Source organism: Salvelinus sp. IW2-2015, linkage group LG6.2 (genome assembly GCF_002910315.2).
Source record: "Salvelinus sp. IW2-2015 linkage group LG6.2, ASM291031v2, whole genome shotgun sequence".
In the NCBI taxonomy this organism is placed as follows: domain Eukaryota; kingdom Metazoa; phylum Chordata; class Actinopteri; order Salmoniformes; family Salmonidae; genus Salvelinus; species Salvelinus sp. IW2-2015.
Genome location: NC_036846.1, coordinates 18,746,743 through 18,765,127, shown reverse-complemented (window position 1 = coordinate 18,765,127; position 18,385 = coordinate 18,746,743). Strand labels below are relative to the sequence as shown.

Below are 18,385 nucleotides of genomic sequence, written 5' to 3'. Positions count from 1 at the left end.
GAGCGCCCATTTTGCGCGCCAATTGATGACTGCTCGGGTCAACAACCAMCTTTTTGGTTCTGAAGCAAAGAKGAGAATTTAAGGACGACTTGCGTGCAGTGGGTTCAGGACAACTACAAAAATATATAATTTGGGGGGAAATTTGTTAACGGCTTGGTCGGGGACAGTTCCTCTGATTTCAACACACTGCACACAGGCTTGTATATAATGCTCAGTTGCATACCACACATTTTGTTCTATATTAGTGTTATTTTCTACACATTATTGACTTCATGCTATTGTAGGCCTAGATTGCTTGGGTCCACTTTTGGAAATTCTAGTTTTGCGCTGATGAAAAGGCTGTAAGGTTTTTTCCTAACATGGCAATATTTTCCCCAGGGATACCCTGCTATTTCTACTCAGCAGGTAATRTTTCCTCCCAGACTTACTGTGAGTTTCCATTTGAAGTCAGGACTTTTTATGACTTTGCTGCTTACGTCCAGGAGTTTTTATTCTTARTTGGCGCCAGAGGCTCTGTATTAAAATAGCGTTTTAAAGGAAGGAGGAGACAATATTATTGTTTCAATGGTTTTGTGATTCTATTGGACAGGCACTCACACGTCAGACTGATTGACATGGAGACCTATATTTATCACACCTACCCTCACCGGTACAGGAAAGACAGCAGCCCATGCACAGGTCAGTACGGGGTATCTTCTTTAGCACATATGATCTGAAAATTTAAGTAATATTATTCACAATAATCAGTATATTTTCTAAACTGCAGGAAGAAGCATCATTTTACACAGAAATTGCATCTCATCTCTCCTTTTATATATTTTCATGCTGTTTAATACCGAGGATAACAAAATATATGCTGATCGTTCACAGGACATGTTATAGCCTACTGCTGTTTGAATGTATTTATTTGCGTTGTCATCTGGTATTTGGTATGCATGGTTTAATTACATTTGGGGATTGGCTATTCTTAGAACATACAYAGATGAAAGTATTTATATGTGAAGATCAGATCTTGAACAGTTCCCAAGTTAAACWAAAAATATAAAATGTCATAATGTTACTTTCCCACTCGGGAATTAAAACAATGTGACATTTAGATTTTTAGCTTTAGTTTGAAACTGTTACAGGTCACATGTAAATACATGCATCTCAGTATGTACAGTAGATTTAATTAAATAATATATGTCAATGCTCACTGAAAAACAAAACAATTGAAGCAAGATGTACAATGCAAGTGATAAAATGCAGTGGCTGGTTTGCAGGTGGTCAAGATGATTTCTCCATTGTGGCTGGTGGGGGCAATATGCTGTCTGACGTTGCTACCAGGTGGGATAACGTTATTTTAGGCTACATGAGTTTGGTAAAATGAAAGTTATTGAAATGATTGTCCTAAGTAAATATTCAATGTGGAATTGGATGATAACTGACTGATGATTCTGTGGCATGTGTATCCTCTGCAGTTTGGCTGGAAGCAAAGTCTCTGCTGAATACTATCAAGCAGGAAGGTAACTGAATGTTTAGGGGGGATAACATTTAAAGTTTTTGCTTTCGAGCTTCTTGATAAAATTATGTGTAGTACCAATGCTTTACTTTTGTTTGATACTGAAAGCAACATATCTATGGTAGTTATAAATGCTAGTTGGCCTGTCTTTCTCCCTCTGTGGCTTTGCTCTCCCTCTCCACTGATCCACCTCTCCCCACAGAGATGAGCCCTGTTAGTGATGTGAGTATTGATTCGGACAAGGCTCATGGCTTCCTGACTCACTCACGACCAAAGCGCAATGTGGAACCCAGGTGGTACAGAGGCAACCCCGACTTCCAGGCTTACTACCGCTACTACAATAGCATTGGACACACAGAGGGGGTGAGAGAGGAAAGAAAAACAATCAATAACACTCATGCTATGCATTAACTAATGAAGCACTGACTACTAACTAATGAAGCACTAACCACCACTAACAATAAATTAGGCATTATTTGTTTTCTCAAATTATTCCATCTCTCTCTCTGTATGATTAAAAAAATCTGTATCTTGTCTTTATTTCAATCTGTCTTGTACCTCTCAGCTGTATGAGATTGACCGGATCAGGCTGCTGTACCAGCAGATGAGGCAGCTGGAGCATGTATATGGCCCCAACGCCTCACACTTCCAGAACAAATTGGGAGTGCCCACCGTCAAGAAGTGCGACCCGGCCACGGACAAAAAATGCAAAGCCCTACCCCCTCCCCCAATAAAAAGCACCTCTCAACCCCCTCCTGCTCCTGCCATCTCCCAGGCTGACGTCATGTACCTGTGCAATGCCAAGGACCCCCTCTGCAAGCCCCATATTGTCTACCTCCCCACCGGGGCATTGCCCGTACTGTGCGACCCCCGCTACCACCCCTCCTGCAACCTCCACAAGCTCCCTCCTCCACCACCACCCCCAATGCTTAAAAAATCTGCCCCACAACTACCACCCCCCGCCCCAAAAAAGTCATCTCCCCCTCCGGCCCCCATCCACACCTACAAGGGCATGGAGTATGACTGCAATCCCTACTGGGACCCAGACTGCCTGATAGACCACCCACCTAGACCCTTCCATGGCAAGGCTGGCCCACCCCCTCCTCCCGTTGAGGAGGAACCAGTTGAGGACGCACCACCCCCTGCAGCCAGCAACAAGAAAGTGGCCCATCCCTATCCCTACTATGGCTACCACTATAACTATGGGCATGAACTCTATGATCCAGTCCGCTTCCAGTACCCCTCCCCACCTTCTGATTCCCCTGATGATAGTGGTAGTGACTAGCTCATCAAAGCTCTAAAGGCAGTATCTTTACTTACGCCTCAAGTGTTTTGTCAATAATGAAAGAAGAGTTGTTTTCCCCTCCAGATGTAGATTTAGAAGGACGAAGCAGCAGAGACCATAATTATAGGTCTTCGAGCTATTAAGCATGTAACCGTCTTATCAATGTGCTGGTGACGCTGTTATGGGCAGGAGAGCAAACCTATTTGTACAGCAATGACCTGCAGGAGAGTGATGCTATATTACAATGATTGGAAATATTACAACGATAAGACTGATTGATTTATTACTGTCCAATGTTCCGTTGTCTATTCAGCATCCAAAATCATTATTCAGTTACACAATTTTCATAGCAAAAAAAGATAAAGTAAATATTGACTCAAATTATGAAAAATAAACTTTTTAAAAACTGTCTCTGGCTTGTCTCTCTACTGAACTCTGTTTGTATACCACATGCCAGTATTGCTTGTTACTGTAGGTTTTGTGTAATTAAAAGGCAAAMATTTTGATACGTGGCAAGTGAGAGCTTGAAAGAGAGGATGATAAAATCCGATAGAGGAAAGCTGACTCCTGTCTTTGCCACATGGCTGGTAAACTTGGGCTCCTAAAGAAAAAGTGCAGGCTGGCGGTCATTATGTTGACATCTGCTGCCTTTTAATATCCAAATAAATGCTGACCTGAAACTGTCCTAACTCTGTTTCCTCCACCCCTTTCCTGTCTAATGCACCTCACACAGTACCTCCCCAAGGCCATGCACAGCAGGAACAGACTACATTAAAAAAACAGGTAACTGCAAACACATTGTCACTTCCGGCCAATAATCCTAAAAAAACATGCTGACTCCACAGACCTGACTTTATACACTTGTTTTAACCTGTGGGTCTCTGTATTGTGTTGCGTTTGTGTACCTACTTGAGTACAGGCTACCTTTAAGCCAGGAACGTGGGTTCGATTCCAGCTGGGGTCACCAACTCGAAAATGTATGCAAGAATAACTAAATTCTTAGTCCTGTTTATACCTGGTTCTAACATACGTCTATTTCCCTGATCTTGTCCACATCCTGATTGTGCCCACATTTTTAKACAGGTTTACTGTAGATTATTTAAATACGCATTGTGATCAGATCTTCCTTACCATCTCCGGAGGTAGTCAGGGGGACCCATTATGTCTGCATATCTAAAAGTTTAGACGGATCTGGACAGTGAAATTATTTAAATCCTCCTTATCCTGCCCTCTAAAATCATTTACAGGTGACATAATTGACTTATGGCATCAATGTGTCTTAAAATAAATACATATTATTTTGAAAGAATAAACTACATATACAAAAGTATAGGACACCCCTTCAAATTTGTGGATTTGGCTATTTCAGCCACACCCGTTGCTGACAGGTGTATAAAATCAAGCACACAGCCATGAAATCTCCATAGACAAACATTGGCAGTAGAATGGCCTTACTGAAGAGCTCAGTGACTTTCAACGTGGCGGCATCATCATAGGATGCCACCTATCCAACAAGTCAGTTCGTCAAATATCTGCCCTGCTAGAGCTGCCCCGGTCAACTGTAAGGACTGTTAATGTGAAGTGGAAAGTCTAGGAGCAACAACGGCTCAGCCGTGAAATGGTAGACCACACAAACACAGAACAGAACCGCCAAGTGCTGAAGCGTGTAAAAATCATCTGTCCTCGGTTGCAACACTCACTACTGAGTTCAAACTGCCTCTGGAAGCAACCTCAGCACAAGAACTGTTCATCGGGAGCTTTGTGAAATGAGTTTCCATGGCCGAGCAGCAGCACACAAGCCTAAGATCACCATGCGCAATGCCAAGCGTCGGCTGGAGTGGTGTAAAGCTCACCACCATTGGACTCACGTTCTCTAGAGAGGAAWTACGCTTCACCATCAGGCAGTCCAATGGATGAATCTAGGTTTGGCATATGCAAGAACGCTACCTGCACCAATGCATAGTGCCAACTGTAAAGTTTGGTGGGGGAGGAATAATAGTCTGGGGCTGTTTTTCGTGGTTCGGGCTAGGCCCCTTAGTTTCAGTGAAGGGAAACCTTAATGCTACAGCATACGGTTTCCTGTTTCAGCATGAAAATGCCCCCGTGCGCAAAGCAAGTTCCACACAGAAATGGTTTGTTGAGATCAGTGTGGAAGAACTTGACTGCCCTGCACAGAACCCTGACCTCAACTCTATCGAACACATTTGGGATGAATTGGAACGCTGACTGCGAGCCAGGCCTAATTGCTTAACATCAGTGCCCTACCTCACTAATGCGCTTGTGGCTGAATGGAAGCAAGTCTCCTCAGCAATGTTCCAACATCAAGTGGAAAGCCCTCCCAGAAGAGTGGAGGCTGTTATAGCAAATGGGGGACCAACTCCATATTCTTCCCATGATTTTGGAATGAGATGTTCGACGAGCGGGTGTCAACATACTTTTGGTCATGTAGGGCCAGGATATCTGGTCACAATGCAGACACATTTTACTAATGCAATAGCTACAATGTGGGCACAATCATAATGTGAATAAGATCAGGACAAAGGACACATGTCAGCACCAGGTATAAACAAGGCTCTTGAGTAATAGTGTCAGATACCAGTTGTTACTCGTGTCTGTTCACTAGAGATGGACGGAAGCACTACTGTGTTATTATAAACCAGGTGGTTTGAGCCCTGAATGCTGATTGGCTGAGAGCCGTGGTACATCAGACCGTATACCATGGGTATGACAAAACATGACTATTTACGTTGTTAACGAGTTTTATAATAGCAATTAGGCATCTCAGGGGTTTGCGGTATATGGCCAATATACCACAGCTACTGGCTGTATCCAGGCACTCCGCGTTGCGCACAACTGCAATTAATTGGAAATATACCACACCTCCTCAGGCCTTACTGCTTAATTATATATTTGTTAATGAATATGAATCTGTTAGCTATAATTTAAATTGATAAATGGCCTTATTTTTACTTTTTATTGGTGGACAAACAGAAATCAAAGTCCCAAGAAAAATCTTCAGATTATTTACTTACAGAAACATGGAACAAAACAAAGAAAAAGCGGAAATTGTATTTTCTGTTCATGTACATGAAATCATTAATGTGCATACTGACAAATGTCAAAGTGCGAGTGAAAATGTGAGTGATTTTGTACACGGTTTCCTTCTTCCTGTTTGTGTGTGTGATTTTCTGGTATAGATAGGAGGCCTTTGAGACACTTCTAGCATTTGCTACCTTTGTAAACAAACTGGTTTGATGAGAACAACATTCACTGGTATCTGAGTGTGTGTGTGTGTGACAATTGTTACTTAACATAAAATACAGACAAACAAATGGGAAAGCAGTGCTTGTGACCTCGCCATCTCTTCCTCCAATCACTCTTTCTCTCTGTGTCGCTCAAAAGAACAGTCCTCTCATCCTCCGGCCGATGCCCTGTCTATCGTACAAGACGTTGAACTTGTTGATGAACTGGTTCATGCTGTTGCAGGTCTTAGTGATGGTACCTAGGTAAGCCATGAGGCCCACGTCATTGCATTGCTGAAAAAAGTGAGAAGCAAGGAGATTAATATGCTTTTACAGTACTCTGCCAATCCAACATGTCTAAGCATTCTCAAATCATCACCCTTATTGAGTGATTTAAAGAAGGAATTTTGTCAAGGTTTAGTTCATTCAAAACAACGTACGTTAATTATCCTGCCAATTTGGCAGATTATCACATTACCAAGACAATAATCTAAAAACAATGGTGCACACATGTTCACACCAAGAGCTGAGTTTTGCCTAGGTGGGGATGACTTACATCATAGAAGTCAGTCTTGAATTTGATGGTGCTGAGAACAGGCAGTCTATGGCACAGAGCATTGGCTTCTCTGAGGATCTCGTGGTTAAATGGCACCTCTCCTGGGTCGTACCAAATCAGAAGGGGAGAGTTAAAAGAGAGCACGAGGGAAAAATATACACACAACAACAACAGGTAAGATAAGATACAGTTGGGATATACCAAGGAGAAGAGACAGGGTTGAAAGACCATGTTTTTTCTTTTTAAAGCAAGGGCTGGAAATTATATCTATATTAGTAACAGCATCTTCTTTCCAGACTCACTTGAACATGCATTATTTCATCCCTCATCACACGATAGAGTAAGCAGTTCKCTCACCTGCTTCCACTGCTTTGACATATTCCAAGATGACTTTCACCCTGCTGTGGAGCATCTTAATTGCACTGTGTTGTGCTATGAGATGTTCGGCCACTGAACAGAAGAGACACACAATGGAGAGGGTGTTTAAAAAAATGCCCGTCAGACAGTGGGGGGTAACCATTGTCCACCATAACTAGTTACCTGTTGAATTCTCCCCCGTGCCTGTGGCTGTCATGCGAGCCACGTGATCCACTCCAATTCGCTCCGCCTCTTCTGTGGCCAGAGTGTACCCCAGCTCAGCAAACAACATGGTCGCCTGGGATTGGTCAAGTCAGAAGGACAGACAAGCTTACAAATCAGCCACTAGTACTAATCACAGTGGTGTGTTTCCACTAGCCAGTAATTGCATTAAAAAAAAAAAATTAAAAAAAAAAAGAGAAACTAAGCCTATAAATACAATTATTGCTGGCCAAATTGACCAGGAGAAGAAAAAAAACWATGGTAGGCAGGCTAACAGCGCATCACCCACTTATGGGAGAGCAGCAGCCTCTGCCACATGGACACATTGATACACCGTGATCATTGGTGGTTAAATGAGCACATGGAACTCAGATGGCCAATAACTCCCATTGTCAACTAATTCAAAATACATAAAACAATTCTGGTTCATTCAATCACATTGATCTCTCTACTAAACCGGTCTGCCTCCCTTTCTATCTGTCCTGACTTGAGCTATCGCTAGTGAAGTGCAACATTGTATCAAATCAATCAACCAACTGGATGGAACTGAAGCTGTCTCTAACGAACTTGCACCATTGTATTAACTAGCCTATTCAGGACCCTCAGAGTTTCCTGCACACCAGTGAGCTCGGGTCAGACAGCTGTTCTTGCGCAATGGACTTCCTGTGTGAGGTGACGAAAAAAAATGGCTGACAAGCTCAGCTTATTAGTGGTGGCTGTGGTGAGTTAAGACAATCAGAAATCAAAATCAAAAGGGCACATTCCTACATTTGAGCCAGGTAGGCTACTTCAAAGCATGCGCTCTCCCTCAAGACAGAGAAACCATACCCATGTTCATTGCTTACATGGAGCACTTCAAATTAAAGACATTGACAAAATATACAAAACTCCAAAATGATGGTTATGAAATGAACCATAACTTCTTTCTCACAAGTGTAGCTGGTTGTGAACTCTGGAAACAATGTTTCCACTCTGAGAATGAGAACATAAATGATTGTAGGCTTAATTAGTAACAAAATGCATTAACAGAAATTAATGTAACCAAATGACAGGGATTGTAATGGGGAATGTATCAAAATAAACAAATCAAAGAGCAAACAATTCACACAATGGAACAACGAATGCACAAAAATTGGCGGGAGATAGCGGAGTGCATTCTGGAGAGCAGAGCGCGAGGTCTTCTGGGGGGCAGAGCGCAGGCCTTCTGGAGAGACGCAGCTATAGGCCATCTTCGCCACACACCCCCTTCTCGTCTCACCATTTAAAATTAAGACGAATTATCTTCACATATTTTAGATGCTTTTCCCTGACAGCCGCCACTCAATCAGCTAGACCTTTCGCCACAGCTGCCATCTACAACATACTTCCTCATATGCCATTTCTCTCCTGTTCTATTGGTTTTCATATCAACTTTCTTCCCTTGTCCAGAAGCAAAAGGCACATTCCTAGTCATATTAGCAACCCATCCTAGTTGTTGCGTCATTAGATTCACCATCTTTCTAAGTTTCTAACGGAGATTTTAATCTCTGTCATATGCCACTGGCATCAGGTGGTGTTCAGAATGGCTTTTTTTAACCGCAAATTGCATTTTGGCAAATGTTTGAAAATTAAGTTTGATTGGCTGCTTCATTACAGGAGTTGCATATTTTGTTAAAATTAATTACCATAATCTAAATGTGAATTCTGTCATTCTGAGCACCATGGTCGGACACCCTAATGGGTTACGCACCCAAAGCATATGGGTCCGGGAAATGTCTCAAATGGGCGGTAAATTAAAATCTTCCCGGTTACGTTGTCCAGCGCCACATTTTCCTAACGGAAACCCTGGTGTGTGTGTGTGTGGTAGGAGAGCTTGAGTTACCTCTCCACTGATGATGTCGATGACAGACTCATACACACTGACAGGGAGCTGGGGGAGACAGGACAAAAGCTTCAATTACCACATGTAGAAAAGCTATCTCTACCGCATCATAGCAATGTAACTGCCTGACATAAAAGTAACTAAAAATGTAATTTAAGAATAATGTTTCACATTAATATATACAGTACCAGTCAAAAGTTTATACACACCTACTCATTCAAGGGTTATTTATTTTTTTACTATTTTCTACATTGTAGAATAATAGTGAAGAAAACAAAACTATGAAATAACATAYGGAATCATGTAGTAACCAAAAATATGTTAAGGAAAGAAATTCCACAAATTAACTTAACAAGTCACACCTGTTTATTGAAATGCATTCCAGGTGACTACCAGATGAAGCTGATTGAGAGAATGCCACGAGTGTGCAAAGCTGTCATCAAGGCAAAGGCTGGCTACTTTGAAGAATCTCAAATATATTTAGATTTGTTTAACACTTTTTTGGTTTCTACATGATTCCATGTGTTAATTGAAAGTTTTGATGTCTTCACTATTATTCTAAAATGTAGAAAATAGTAAAAAGATAGGTGTGTCCAAACCTTTGACTGGTACTGTACAGTTGAAGTCAGAAGTTTACATACACTTAGGTTGGAGTCATTAAAACTCGTTTCTCAACCACTCCACAAAATTCTTGTGAACAAACTATAGTTTTGGCAAGTCGGTTAGGACATCTACTTTGTGCATGACACAAGTAATTTTCCCAACAATTATTTCACTTATAATTCACTGTATCACAATTCCAGTGGGTCAGAAGTTTACGTACACCAAGTTGACTGTGCCTTGGAACATTCCCGAAAATGATGTCATGGCTTTAGAAGCTTCTGATAGGCTAATTGACATCATTTGAGTCAATTGGAGGTGTGGATGTATTTCAAGGCCTACCTTCAAACGCTGTGCCTCTTTGCTTGACATCATGGGAAAATCAAAAGAAATCAGCCAAGACCTCAGGAAAAAAAGTGTCGTGTTTCCAAATGCCTGAAGATAGCACGTTCACCTGTACAAACAATAGTACGCAAGTATAAACACCATAAGACCCGTCATACCACTCAGGAAGGAGACGTGTTCTGTCTCCTAGAGATGAACATACTTTGGTGCGAAAAGTACAAATCAATCCCAGAACAGCAAAGGTACTTGTGAAGATGCTGGAGGAAACAGGTACAAAAGTATCTATATCCACAGTAAACGAGTCCTATATTGACATAACCTGAAAGGCCACTCAGCAAGGAAGAAGCCCATGCTCCAAAACCACCATAAAAAAGCCAGGCTACGGTTTGCAACTGCACATGGGGATAAAGATCGTACTTTTTGGAGAAATGTTCTCTGGTCTGATGAAACAAAAATAGAACTGTTTGGCCATAATGACCATCATTATGTTTGGAGGAAAAAGGGGGCGGCTTGCAAGCCGAAGAACACCATCCCAACCGTGAAGCACGGGGGTGGCAGCATCATGTTGTGGGGGTGCTTTGCTGCAGGAGGGACTGGTGCACTTCACAAAATAGACGGCATCATGAGAAAGGAAAATTATGTTGATATATTGAAGCAACATCTCAAGACATCAGTCAGGAAGTTAAAGCTTGGTCGCAAATGGGTCTTCCAAATGGACAATGACCCCAAGCATACTTCCAAAGTTGTGGCAAAATGGCTTAAGGACAACAAAGTCAAGGTATTGGCCATCACAAAGCCCTGACCTCAATCCTATAGAAAATGTGTGGGCRGAACTGAAAAAGCGTGTGTGCGCAAGGAGGCCTACAAACCAGACTCAGTTACACCAGCTCTGTCAGGAGAAATGAGCCAAAATTCACCCAACTTATTGTGGGAAGCTTGTGGAAGGCTAGCTGAAACGCTTGACTCAAGTTAAACAATTTAAAGGCAATGCTACCAAATACTAATTGAGTGTATGCAAACTTCTGACCCACTGGGAATGTGATGAAAGAAATAAACACTGAAATAAATCATTCTCTACTATTATTGTGACATTTCACATTCTTAAAATAAAGTGGTGATATTAACTGACCTAAGACAGGGAATTTTTACTAGGATTAAATGTCAGAAATTGTTAAAAACTGAGTTTAAATGTATTTGGCTAACGTGTATGTAAACTTCTGACTTCAACTGTATATCGTCCATTTTATAAAAAAAATCTAAATGAGAAACTCACATCTGTGTGTTTGGTCATCGGGTTGAGCTTGAGGAAGAGAGGACTCTCAATTATCTCACACACCTGAAGTGAGAAGAGAGGAAAAGCCAATAAGCAAACAGCACACAGTTGGCCAAATAACCTCAAATGACTGACATTTAAATCTTTCAAATCACAACAATTCACTGACCAATTACAGTAACAGTTACTTTTATCATGCCTCTAATTTCTCTCCCATGGAAAATAAATGTATTCTCCTTTGCTCCACCTACCTGCTTGTGAATGTGGATGTCTGATTGGTCACAAGGACCACCTGTGGTATACCAGCCCAGGAATTCCATGTCCTTGAAGACCTGTTTGACTGAAAGAAAGCAGAGGTCAAGTAGGTCCCTCCACTAATGTAATCTTATTCACTGTGACCCAAAAGGCAAAACTGATCCTAGACCAGCACTTATACYGAGGTTCAGTTCCGTTTATAACACCAAGGGCTTCAGGTACAAGCCTACTATTACATTTTTCCACTTCAGAGATGGTGGGAAACCATGACACGGCACATCAATCAATCACAACTTGATTTTCAATCACAACAGTAATCAATGGGGAGTGACATCTGACTTTTTCTTTGTATGGTAGGTTAGTGAAATTAGACTCACACTGCTCCTCCTTGGTGTAGTAATACTCCTTGTCAATGTGTGCTCGGTCATCTACCAATTGATGAAGCAGCTCAAAGGAGTTCATCACCTCAATGTTTCTACCCTCCTGCTTCCCGATTAACGCGCCGATCACTTGGTGAGAAGGAAAGGATGCAATGCAACATTAGGCAGATGGTTGGAATGGATACACATGTAGGCTATAGCAAAGTCCATTGAAATTGTGTCATTAACTCTAACCTCTCCCATGTATGATTCCCTCCCCACTGTTGAGGTATTGGTTATCTTGTAGAGTCTTAACTATTTTAATTAATGTCTTAAAGTTGAAATAGTTCTAAAGAAGTTTAGACATTTACAGAGCAATTTACTGAAAAAAATTAAACATCTCTCATCCTCTTATTCCATGCCAAATTAAGACTGTATACAACTATCGGTATTCTTGAAAACTAATCAGCTCACATACCCTGCATGGGCCGCCCCTCCTGAGAGCGGATGCGAATCCAGTGATCTGAGATGTTGAGGATGACGAGAGGATGCAAGGCAACAGAGACACTGCCGGTGACCCCAGAGACCATAACACTGGGGCTGGCTGTGGGACAGAGAGAAGGTGGGTTTCCTTTATTGTTGGTCATCTCTAAAGCCAAACGTAGCTAATATGGCCTTAACACGAACACCTGCCTCAGAGCAAACAAAGCATTTTTGTTCTTGTCTTTAATAATATTATTTTCTTTAGACGATTGTTACAATATCCGTGTGCAGTTGAATTGGGTGGATTTGAGTAATCTAACTTTATAGGATGAGTAACGTTACAGTGATGACTAGTTAAATAAAAAAATGACATTGATTCTACTCATCAAAGCTATGATATTTCAACAATGCTATCCCAATCCACATATTAAAAGATGTCATCATGAAACTTACTAACAGTTTAGAAAAATATAGGTCGCTAGGTATAGAGGACCTGTTACTGCGCTGTTATTAAAACTAGTTAAGGCAAAATAGTTAACGTTTTAACATGTTAACTGTTACCTAGCTAGCAATCGATAAACTAACGCTAGTTGTTTACATTGCCGATGTTTAGTTAGGTAATACGGACGGACCAATCAATGTGACGGCGGTTGAATTAGTTTGTTAACTAGCAAATATTAACTGCACTTGTTTGGAAATTGCATATACCAGTAACGTTAATATACACACACAAGTGCTGGACAGCCACCTTTTCTAAATTAACTAACGTTAGGTAGCCTCGCTGTAGTAACGTTAGAGAACGCATAAGCGAAATAATGGCAAGCTAAATGCGCTAACACCATCGACAAAGGAGTATAGTTGAAACCTACACAATATGTATACAACCTTATCATAATCAGATAATAATTTCCCTTAAAGCACAATCGATTTACCTGCCCCATCCACCTCCATTCCACCACCATTGCTCGTCGCCATCTTGTCCGACTTACAGCTGCGCAAGCCCAGTAGAACGAGGCGTTTTTTCTCAAACGCAAACACCGAACCCAACGCGCACGTGCGCCATCGTGCATAMATTTATTTTGTTCCCCTACACCAAACGTGATCACGACACGCAGGTTAAAATATCAACAAAAAAACTCTGAACCAATGACATTAATTTGGGGACAGGTCGAAAAGCATTAAACATGTATGGCAATTTAGCTAGTTAGCTTGCACTTGCTATCTAATTTGTACTAGATAGCTAGCATGCTGTTGCTAGCTAATTTGTCCTGGGATATAAACATTGAGTTGTTATTTTACCTGAAATGCACAAGGCCTTCTACTCCGACAATTAATCCACACATAAAATGGCCAACTGAATCGTTTCTAGTCATCTCTCCTCCTTCCAGACTTTTTCATCTTTGAATTTATATGGTGATTGGCATCTACACTTTTACCACAACCGGCAAAACATTTCGTCTTTCAATTACCCACGTGGGTATAACCAATGAGGAGATGGCATGTGGGTACCTGCTTCTATAAACCAATGAGGAGATGGGAGAGGCAGGACTTTCAGCGCGATCTGCGTCAGAAATAGGAATTACTTCTATTTTTAGCCCATGGCATTGCAAACGCTCGTTGGCGCGCGCGAGCTGTCTGGGTGCAATAATTGAATAACATGGAATCCTAAATTTATTTTGCGACGCTCGCGCACGCAACGTGTCCGGTGTGGTCAGCATGTAAGGGGCAGTGTTTGCTGCATTTACACAGGAGTTTTGGTGATACATGCTTTGGAAATTATGCCGGTGTTATGCTTATTTATTATTTGAAATGTTTACGCCATTATATATATCTGGTACGGTCACATAAAATGTGCTAATTTCGAGCATGTAGTATTTCAGAACGTTTAGGAACGTTGTAGCTTTAGCACCCGTTTCTGCGGGATTTATTACTTGAATGCAACTTTGGTACGTCGGTGTATTTTGTCCGTGTACTCGACGGTACTTTTTGTTTACAAAATGGCAGACTTCAGAACTTCTACCCTCGATTACTTTCCAGAGAACATTTTAATTGATATTTTATCATATTTAGGTGTGCGAGAGCTCATCCGAACTGGAAGGTAAAACAAGTTAGCTGCTCAATATCAATTTTCATGATAACGTCAATGTTAGCTTGAAGAACACTTCTCTTTGTCATGTCATTCATGTGGTGTATTTGCAGGGTGTGTAAGAGATGGAGACGCCTTGTAAAAGACCAAAGACTATGGCGAGTTGTTGATCTAACTGCATGGAAAGGGGTAAGAATGGTGTCCATTATTGCATGTTGATCTTACCATTTCAAGACTTGTCATGAAAAGATTACTGAGGCTACCATGTCTGTCTAAAGACGTCAGCCATTTTGTGATATAGCCATGTTTATCAGGTTCTACATTCAATGATATTTCAGCAGACTTGATTTTATTATTGATAGCTACTTGTTTGAGACCTCTCACATTCTGCAACAAAATGCAATGTTGATACTTGCATTGCAGGCTTATTTCCAGTGTTGGGGGAAGTTACTCTGAAAATGTGTATAATTTACAAAACTACCAATTACTTAACACTAGAAGAAGTTAACCTACACTAAAGCTACCCTTAAGACAAATATGGTTTACTTAACTAAAGTTACTTTGAAAAAGTAGTTCACTACATCCAAACAATTTTGTGAAATTGTATCATTTTAAGTGTCAGGCTACAAATTGCAAGACCGATGACTTTGGGGGTCATATGTTAACGTAATGTAGCCTATTAAACACAAACTGTTTCAAGTGAGAATTAGGAAGGTTGAATCCCGAAAATGAAAGGAAATAATTGCCTACTTAAAACGCACTTAATTTTTTGCAAAAAACAGTGTCGTTCTAGTAGTTAGCGATTATGGTAATGAACTACTGAAAAGACTACCTAGATTTGAATTTAGTTCAACTACCACCAAGCTACTGCAAAATGTAGTTAAATTACTAGTTGAACTACATGTAGTTCACTACTCCCCAGCACTGCCTATTTCCTACCTGTTGACCAGCTAACTCTACAGAACTTTCAAGTTATCGCTCAAACACTGATGCATTGTTTCTTCCCCATCTCTCCCTCATTGGATGTTTTCATTCTTCAACTGCTCTTCCTGCCCTTGGTGTCCATTTTGGGTCAGGTGACATCGCGCATGCTGTGGGTTCTTCTACGCCAGTATCTGGGCACTGGGCTCCGATGCCTGCGGCTGCGTGGCTTGCTGCTCTCTGCTAGAGGTGGGGCCTTTCTCTCAGAGTCCTGGCTTAAGGCTTTGTCCTCCAGGTGCCCCCGTCTGCGTAGTCTTTCCCTGCTGCACGCAGACCTGAGAGGCTTGCACAGTTGCCAGCTCCTGCCCACAACACTGCAGGTCCTAGAGTTGCGTGGCTGCGAGCTACCACAGGGCTTTTTCACCCAGACCCCACTCAGTCCTGAGAAACAAGCTGGAATGGCATCAACTGCTGCTACTCAGCAACAGGGACGTGTTCAAACTGGGAAAGTGCCTGCCTCCACATCAGGGATTGCCATTGAGACGATGGTCCTTGACAACGTGCCCTCCTTCACAGACCAGCACCTGCAGAGTCTGGCGTCTTGGTTAAGGCTTAGCCGCCTAGAGCTCCGCAACGTCCTTCGTGTCACAGCGGAAGGCCTTAGGCGCAGTGCCGCCCAAGAAACTGACTCGGGCTTAAACGGGCTCTCCAGGCTCAAGTACCTGGAGATAGGGCACTTTGGGCGACCGGGCGCCCAGCTGCAAATGGCCTCCCTGGGGCTCGGAGTGGGCTGGCTGGGCCTAGAGGAACTAAGCCTTGGCGGTAAGGAGGTGGGACCAGGCCTGCTGTCCGCCAGCCGCCTGAGGGACCTGAAGCGCCTGCGCCTGAGATGCTGCAAGCTGAGAGAGATGCAGGTGCTACGTAGCTGCAGGACACTGCGGGACCTGCGCAGGTTGGAGTTCTGCGAGGTGTTCTTCCAGGTTTGCCCAAAGACACCAGAGAGAGAGGGGGAGGTGGAGAGGCAGGGAGAGGGTGAGGAGGGGAGGGAGGGTGGCACAGATAGTTGTGATGATAAACTGGAAGAGAATGACCCTGTGCCAAGTCTGCGCCGCTCACTTGCTGCTCTGCTGCCACAATGTGCACTAGTGTTCACCAACTGCACCGTTACAATAACCTCAGACTAGATTGCATACTGGATCTGTTACACATCTGGTCCCTTATTCTACTATTGTAAAACATTCCTCTCAATTCAGCCTGTTGCAAACTCATGCTTTACCTTCATTCACATATGTGTTTWAAAAAAAATATTTGAAAGCTGCAACAACAATTTTAAACTCGCTTACAGCTATGCTATTGAACAAAGGGACAGTTAACATTTCCTGTGACTCCCATTAAACCATTATGAGAGGAAGCACCTGTTTGCTGTATTCCCATCCGCAATGGATAAGTTGTGGTTCCTCTTTTAGTCTAAATGTGTGTAAGGAAGTGGTTAAACTTAAAAGCTTGTTTTAAATGTACACCAGAGAGGCATCGCAGCGACCAATAAATGATGACTTCAATCATGTACTGTAATGGACCTGCTACAGCCATCGGATGTCCAGCACTGCCATCAGCCATTGAGGGAAWTCTTCCTTTGAAATCATTGAAAGCTGCTGTACTGCTTGCGTTGCGTCTAATGGCAAGCTCAATAATTGCAGAAGTTCCGTTCTCGGCAGCTGATCTGTACATCCATTCTATCTTGKGAATGGAAATATTGAGGGAAGTAGATTTTGGTTGGTTTCTGTGTAGCAGGTAGAACGTCACATTGACGGCGAAATATATAGAAACTGGGGGGGGGGGTTTAAATAACAGCTTGGACAGTTATCAGTACGTTGCGGGTATTATGCAATTTCAAAACCATTGCTGTTAAAATTTGCTGTAGCCCACTATATGTTTTGCTAACTGGAAAAATACACTTATCCCCACTTGAGTTGTGTGATTCTCCAAAGCAGTATGTTATCTTTATTAATTACGAGAAAGTAGAAATGAAAACTGTTAACCTTTTTCAATCAAGAAACTGTGGTAAATAAAAATGGCACAATGTATTTTATGTGTGTGGGAAATGATCATCTATGAATAATGTGTCAGGGTTGAACTCCATTATATGCTTTGWAAATAATTCAGAACAAAGGAAAGGACATTGGGATACCATGCTATGTCGGGGAGGGGGGGGTCAATGTTCTTTCATGATAAAATAATAAACTGTACAAGTAGTTCAATGTGCACAAGAGATGAAGACCATTTAAAACAGTTTTAATCCTCAAATGTGACACACAGCCATAAGACAATAGCTTAACCTAATAATGCAACACAAAACCGTGCTTCTACACCTGCATTGCTTGCTGTTTGCGGTTTTAGGCTGGGTTTCTGTACAGCACTTTGATATATCAGCTGATGTAAGAAGGGCTATATAAAAACATTTATTTTGATTTGAAAACATTCTAGAGTATTTCAGCCAATAACAGATCATTAGGCCTGCAGTCATAGTGAATGGTAGTGAAATACATTATTGAACGTGAGCGTAAGTGTCTAATGGACCATTCTCATTGTAAGTGGTAATTTTGCAGTAACACGTTGCCTTTGAGAAGGTGAAAGCGGAGACTTAAATTCCAGGATTTGGTAAAAGTTTTAATACAGAGCTTTGGGGTACATGTGAAAATGCAAAGGCTGATAGTGACAGGCTGAACGAGCCGTGGCCAATAGCATGGTGGTAAAGCATGGCTAAAAGGCTCATTGTTGTTCTGAGAATAATCAGAACGACTATATAATTTACAGTAGCCTCCAAAAGTATTGTGACTGACACATTTTTTTGGTTGTTTTGGCTCGGTACTAGACCTTTGGATTTGAAATGATACAATGACTGAAGTTAAAGTGCAGACTGTCCATTTTAATATGAGAGTATTTTCTGAACTGTTTATAAGTTACAGCACTTTACATAGTCCCTTCAATTTAAGGGACCAAAAGTATTGGGACACATTAACTTTGTGTATTAAAGTAGTA

At 41.8% G+C, this 18,385-nt stretch overlaps 3 protein-coding genes across 7 annotated transcripts; 2 read left to right on the top strand and 1 right to left on the bottom strand.

Annotated features, from left to right (window-relative positions):
* Positions 1–634: 634 nt before the first annotated feature.
* LOC111965924 (uncharacterized) lies at positions 635–3,197 on the top strand. The gene is made up of 5 exons (XM_023990349.2): positions 635–678; positions 1,263–1,326; positions 1,461–1,505; positions 1,704–1,864; positions 2,067–3,197. Exons 2-5 carry the CDS (start codon positions 1,272–1,274, stop codon positions 2,784–2,786), a joined length of 981 nt encoding a protein of 326 aa, XP_023846117.1. The 5' UTR covers positions 635–678; positions 1,263–1,271; the 3' UTR covers positions 2,787–3,197.
* Positions 3,198–5,793: 2,596 nt separating this feature from the next.
* Positions 5,794–13,794, bottom strand: LOC111965922 (COP9 signalosome complex subunit 6). 2 transcript variants are annotated; one of them, XM_023990348.2, is made up of 10 exons: positions 13,639–13,794; positions 12,335–12,460; positions 11,875–12,006; positions 11,494–11,582; positions 11,243–11,305; positions 9,025–9,072; positions 7,125–7,239; positions 6,942–7,034; positions 6,585–6,685; positions 5,794–6,322 (listed from the first exon to the last, which is right to left on the bottom strand). In XM_023990348.2, exons 2-10 carry the CDS (start codon positions 12,444–12,446, stop codon positions 6,182–6,184), a joined length of 894 nt encoding a protein of 297 aa, XP_023846116.1. In that variant the 5' UTR covers positions 12,447–12,460; positions 13,639–13,794; the 3' UTR covers positions 5,794–6,181. The 2 variants fall into 2 exon arrangements, with proteins under 2 accessions (XP_023846116.1, XP_023846115.1); XM_023990347.1 differs by lacking the exon at positions 13,639–13,794 and adding an exon at positions 13,272–13,378.
* Positions 13,795–13,962: 168 nt separating this feature from the next.
* On the top strand, positions 13,963–17,430 carry LOC111965519 (F-box/LRR-repeat protein 12-like). 4 transcript variants are annotated; one of them, XM_070444267.1, is made up of 4 exons: positions 14,090–14,173; positions 14,410–14,437; positions 14,539–14,614; positions 15,502–17,430. In XM_070444267.1, the coding sequence occupies exons 1-4, from the start codon at positions 14,104–14,106 to the stop codon at positions 16,528–16,530; spliced, it is 1,203 nt and encodes a 400-aa protein (XP_070300368.1). In that variant the 5' UTR covers positions 14,090–14,103; the 3' UTR covers positions 16,531–17,430. The 4 variants fall into 4 exon arrangements, with proteins under 4 accessions (XP_070300370.1, XP_070300368.1, XP_070300369.1 ...); XM_070444269.1 differs by lacking the exon at positions 14,090–14,173 and adding an exon at positions 13,963–14,057 and having other exon boundaries at positions 14,539–17,430; XM_070444268.1 differs by lacking the exon at positions 14,090–14,173 and adding an exon at positions 14,204–14,285 and having other exon boundaries at positions 14,539–17,430.
* The last annotated feature ends 955 nt before the right edge of the window (positions 17,431–18,385 follow it).

What these genes read in the sequence shown, in the direction of transcription:
- LOC111965924 (XM_023990349.2), top strand. Translation starts at nt 1,272, where the DNA reads ATGATTTCTCCATTGTGGCTGGTGGGGGCAATATGCTGTCTGACGTTG. An exon ending in CTGTCTGACGTTGCTACCAG is followed by an intron (nt 1,327 to 1,460) that starts GTGGGATAACGT and finishes TATCCTCTGCAG; the next exon opens with TTTGGCTGGAAGCAAAGTCT. An exon ending in GCATTGGACACACAGAGGGG is followed by an intron (nt 1,865 to 2,066) that starts GTGAGAGAGGAA and finishes TGTACCTCTCAG; the next exon opens with CTGTATGAGATTGACCGGAT.
- LOC111965519 (XM_070444266.1), top strand. Translation starts at nt 14,337, where the DNA reads ATGGCAGACTTCAGAACTTCTACCCTCGATTACTTTCCAGAGAACATT. An exon ending in GAGCTCATCCGAACTGGAAG is followed by an intron (nt 14,438 to 14,538) that starts GTAAAACAAGTT and finishes GTGTATTTGCAG; the next exon opens with GGTGTGTAAGAGATGGAGAC. An exon ending in ATCTAACTGCATGGAAAGGG is followed by an intron (nt 14,615 to 15,501) that starts GTAAGAATGGTG and finishes ATTTTGGGTCAG; the next exon opens with GTGACATCGCGCATGCTGTG.
- LOC111965922 (XM_023990347.1), bottom strand. Translation starts at nt 13,314, where the DNA reads ATGGCGACGAGCAATGGTGGTGGAATGGAGGTGGATGGGGCAG. An exon ending in AATGGAGGTGGATGGGGCAG is followed by an intron (nt 12,461 to 13,271) that starts GTAAATCGATTG and finishes TCTGTCCCACAG; the next exon opens with CCAGCCCCAGTGTTATGGTC. An exon ending in TCAAGACTGACTTCTATGAT is followed by an intron (nt 6,323 to 6,584) that starts GTAAGTCATCCC and finishes CACTTTTTTCAG; the next exon opens with CAATGCAATGACGTGGGCCT.